Raw genomic sequence first — 5,267 nt, forward strand, 5'->3', positions numbered from 1 at the left:
GGATTTCTTCTCCTCCCTCTGAATGAAGGGATTCCTTCTCTTTATTTTGTAAATATAGACTGTTCCCAGCTTCCTCATTCTATGGAAATATACCTTCTGCTGCTCTAAAACAGCCCTGTGCTTTCCTCCATGGTCCCCTTAATTTCCAAAATTTCTAAAATATCCTAAACCTGTCCTAGCTTACCCCTAAAATTCCTGTTTCACTATTACCACAAAGTTCTCTCATGCTACTTCACTCACCTCTCTCCCTTTCCACCCCCTCTTTATCTCTCCCCCACCTTCTTTTTCCCCCTTTTTCCCTACCTTCCACTCTCTCTAAAAATCAACAGGAAAAATATCCTTGGGTAAGAATTTAAAAAAAAATAATTTTAAGTGCTTTGTCCTTAAAATAAGGATTGTTATTTTTAAATTAGTAAGAAAAAGCAACTAAGAGGACTAAGAAAGTTGTAGAAAGCAAACCATGGCCATTCTCTCTCTCTCTCTCTCTCTCTCTCTCTCTCTCTCTCTCTCTCTCTCTCTCTCGTTGACAGTTGAATACTCACATCCTATAACATTCTTGGTGAACTTGCTTCAGAAACACAATCTTCGAGCTATTTCCTAGTGTTTCAGTTTACCACTAATATTTCCACCCACCACTTCCATAGATCACACCATAAATAGCTAGCTATAGATGCTGAAAATTCTGGTCCTCTTCCAAAGTTATTCCTGATTTGGGAAAAACATGTGAACAGCCTGCTCTTTGATTTGCTTGGTCTTGATCCCATATATGATGGGATTCAGCATAGGTGGAACCAGAATGCAGACATTAGCAAACAAAATATGGATATGAGGAGGAATGTGGCGTCCAAACCGCTGAGTAAGAGTAGTGAAGATGGCAGGCCCATAAAAGAGGATGATGATGCAGACATGGGAACCACATGTATTGAGAGCTTTCTGACGAGCATCTTGGGAAGACATGTGGAAGACAGCATGGAGAATCAGCACATAGGAAACAAAAATTAACAGCATATCTAAAACCACTGTCATTATTATTACAAAAAGTCCATACCAGATGTTCACTCGGATATCATTACAAGCATATTTGGCCAAGCCGATGTGTTCACAAAAGGTATGCGGAATAATATTATTTTGGCAGAAAGTCAACCTTTTCAAAAGAAATATTATGGGGAAAATTGTACAATAACTTCTCAAAAAGATGGTAACACCAATTTTCCCAATCAGTGTATATGTAAGAATAGCTGTGTATCTAAGTGGGTAGCATATGGCAATGTAGCGGTCAAATGCCATCACCAGCAGGATCCCTGACTCAGAGATGAAAGTGCAGTGGATGATGAAGAACTGAGCGATGCAGCGATCCAGGGAGATCTCCCCAGCATGGAACCAGAAGATGGCCAAGGCCTGAGGTACTGTGCACGTGGAGAGGACAATGTCTGCTCCGGCCAGCATGCAGAGGAAGAGGTACATGGGTTCATGGAGGCTGCTCTTTGTGAGGATAACAATGATGAGCAGACTATTCCCAAGCAGGGCGATGATATAGGAAATGAAGAAGGGGATGGAAATCCACATGTGCTGGTTCTCTAGGCCAGGGATGCCCAGCAAGCGGAAGACTGTGTGGCTAACACCAGTGTGGTTTAAGGTAGTCACATGTGGGGAGACCACCACAGACATCACTTCTTATTCACAGACACAGGAAAACCTACTACTCCTTGCAATATTCTTTCTGAAGGCACCAAGAACTTTTGACACATTCCTTCTTCTTTGAACATGCAAATCAAAAGAAACATAAAAGGTAATAGAATATAATCTCTGCCTTAATGAATGATTAAAAGGTATACATATTCCCAGCTAATCAAAGAAAACATTTTGTTGAATGTATTTCTCCTACAAACAGAGGATTATGAAAAGACAAAAGGGAATTTTTCTATGTATCTGGAAAGGCTGTAACAAGTGTTTCTTGAACGTGAAGAACTTGAACTTACCTTTGTGGTGGGTACTTTATCATAAAGAAAAGAAAGAAAAACAACAAAAGAAAACATGGGTATTCAAATCAAAGTATATAGCATCTTCATTGAACAGTGTTCAGCTCAGGGTGGCTGTGCATAGGGAATACTGAAAAAAGCTGGGAGATGTTTATTCAGGCAACTTTGGTATAATTGTCGGAAATGAGATTTGAAATCTCTCTGATTTCAACATATACAATCTGCTCGCTTGTGAAGTGAGTCAAGGGAACTTTAAGAGGTAACATGAACAGGGCCTGTGTGCCTGAGGTGAGGCACTGCTCATGCTCACACCTGAAGGAACTAAGTTTATAAATGACTAAAATTTGAAAGTAAGGCATTGTTGCTGGGAGGCATTGTGCATGATATTTTAAAGCTTTTTCTTCAGGTGGAAATTCTATCATTTAATTCTTAGTGTGCATTCATTCATTCGTGAACTCTGTCATTTAGGAAGCAGTAACTGTTTTTCAGGTACCATATTACAAACTGGAGATATAGGAGGAGAAAAGGGAATTTGACCGAGTCCTAAGAACTTATGGTTTGACATAAACAGATAGGTTGAAGAGCTAACATCAACAAATCAACAAACAACAAGTGCTGGCAAGGATGTGGAGAAAAGGGGACCCTTGTACACTGCTGGTGGGAATGCAGACTAGTGCAGCCACTGTGGAAAACAATATGGAGTTTCCTCAAAAAATTAAAAATGGAACTGCCACTTGACCCAGTGATCCCACTTCTAGGAATATATCCTAAGAAAACCTGAAACACCAATCAGAAAGAATATATGCACCATATGTACCCCTATGTTCATTGCAGCACAATTTACAATAGCTAAGATCTGGAAACAGCCCAAGTGCATCAGTAGATGAATGGATAAAAAAGCTGTGGTACATTTATACTGTAAAATACTATGCAGCTGTAAAACAGAAGGATCTCTTACCCTTTGAGTCAGCATGGAAGGACCTGGAGAGTGTTATGCTAAGCAAAATAAGCTAGTCAGAGAAAGATAAGTATCACATGATCTCACGCATATGTGGGTCTAATGAACAAAATAAACTGATGAGCAAAATAGATCCAGAAACATAGAAGCATGGAACAGACTGACAAATCTCAGAGGGAGTAGAAGGGTGGGGAGAGATTAACTGGGGAATTTATATGCATATGTACATAGCCCATGGACACAGACAATAGTGTGATGAAGGCCTGGAAGGGATGGGTGTGGGGTGCTGGGAGTCAATGGGAAAAAAGGGGGGACATCTGTAATACTTTCAACAAGAAAGATAATTTCTTTTAATATATTTTATTGATTTTTTACAGAGAGAAAGAGAGAGGGATAGAGAGTTAGAAACATCAATGAGAGAGAAACTTCAATCAGCTGCCTCTTGCACACCCCCTACTGGGGATGTGCCCGCAACCAAGGTACATGCCCTTGACCAGAATCGAACCTGGGACCCTTGAGTCCGCAGGCCGACGCTCTATCCACTGAGCCAAACCGGTTTCGGCAAAATATAATTTTTTTAAGTTGTCTCCAGTGAAGGCAGCTGACCTCCTGCATGGAAAAAGAAAAAGAAAAAAAAAAGTGGGATGGTATCAGAGGGATGTGAGAGCTGGTGTGGCTGGTGTGTGTCCCAACAGACCTGACTGGGAATGTAAAGGGGGAAAATGGCAAGAAAGAAGAGGCCACAGAAGACACAAAGCAACAAATGCAGAGCTGGAAAGGAGGGAAGATTATGGAAGCTAGTGATGGCCATGTGTTTGAGGAAAGAGAGCAGCAGAGGAAATTGTGTTCATTGGAGCCAGAGAGAGAAACCAGGGAGCTCAAAGGTCGAAGATATGCCTGTTCGATTGGTCTCCTGTCCAAGGTAGAGTGACTTTGGTCTGACACAAGTTTATCTACATGTTCCACTCAATGCTCTTCCCCCATTATTCCCCTTTCATAACAGCCCAAGGTGTCCTGGCTCACTTCCCAAGTCCTGCTTTGGGAAGGCCAACACAGATCCTTGTCATTCTCGGGGCTCTTCTCATATTTGCCAAGAGGGGTCTGCAGTCTAAGTCAATATCTTTTCTGTTTTCTCATGTCATCTCATTATTAGAACACTTGTCATATATTGGACTAGAAGCCCTGTGCACGAATTCATGCACGGGTGGGGTCCCAATTGGAGGTGGGGCCGGCCAGAGGAAGGGGCAGTGGGCAGTTGGTCAGCTGGCCCCACCCCGAACAGGTGGGGGAGGCAATCAGGGTGGGGCTTAGTGGGGGTGGGGGAGGTTATGGGAAGTTGGGGAGGCCAGTGGGGGCCCTGATCTGGCCGGTTGACAGCCGCAAGGTCGGGTCGAACTCCCACTCGGTTGAACTCCTGCCCGAGGGGACAATTTGCATATTAGCCTTTTATTATATAGGATTACTTCTCTTTATTTGCCAACCTTCATTAACCTCAGCTACCCATATACTAGTACTCTCAAACTCCCTTCCCACATCTTACCCTCCACTTCTTCTGTAACCAACCAGAAAAATGCTTCTCATCTTTATAATTCTGCATCCATATATATCAATAACATCAAAGAGTCCTGACCCCTCTGGCCTGTATGGCCTGACCAGCTCAGTCCTGACCCTGATCCTGAAACCACTCCACCCATAGATGTCTATTTCACTTACCAGCTTTTACTGAGTCTTCAGGAACAGACGTGAGATTGGAGATGAAATTCAGTTTGTTGGGGCCCAGGCAGTTGAGCTATTTATTCTCTTTCATGAGAGCCTTTGAAGGAAGCACTTACATCAGGACCCCAGGGACACAGCTGTCTCCAACAGCCTCACCCTCTTCCTAAATGGCCTTATTCCCAGGTCTATTTCCCCCTCCCTAGAGCTTCTCCTGTTTTATCTCCTGCTCCTACTCACATGTCCTGAAACCCATCCCACACCAAGTGTTCACATTTATGATGTTTTACTCCAAGAAAATCTCTCCCGTCTAAAACAGCTTTTCTGCAAGCCTGTTTTAATACCTATATTGAATTAAATTAATATTAAAGTTATTTCCAATCTCTAATATTAATCCATGCAATTAAAATGTAAAAATAATTTTCAATTTTTCATATTTCATGTAAAGGATGATGTTGCAGGTATATTCATCCCTGGAGTGGACATAAGATTCATATTCATAAATAATGAGCGTGTTTTTTGTTTTTGGTGTGGTTTTTGTTAATCTTCACCTGAGGATATTTTTTCCCATTGCTTTCAGAGAGAGTGGAAGGGAGAGAGGGAAAGAAAAAAATGGA

The 5,267-nt window shown here is 42.0% G+C and overlaps 1 protein-coding gene across 1 annotated transcript; it reads right to left on the bottom strand.

The window, feature by feature from the left end:
• Positions 1 to 699: 699 nt before the first annotated feature.
• Positions 700 to 1,668, bottom strand: LOC307110133 (olfactory receptor 52B4-like; the record flags this gene model as incomplete). The annotated part of the gene is made up of 1 exon (XM_079789173.1): positions 700 to 1,668. One exon carries the CDS (start codon positions 1,666 to 1,668, stop codon positions 700 to 702), a length of 969 nt encoding a protein of 322 aa, XP_079645299.1.
• Between the last annotated feature and the right edge of the window lie 3,599 nt (positions 1,669 to 5,267).

The sequence above is a fragment of the Cnephaeus nilssonii genome, assembly GCF_951640355.1.
Source record: "Cnephaeus nilssonii genome assembly, chromosome: 13".
Classification (NCBI taxonomy): Eukaryota; Metazoa; Chordata; class Mammalia; order Chiroptera; family Vespertilionidae; genus Cnephaeus; species Cnephaeus nilssonii.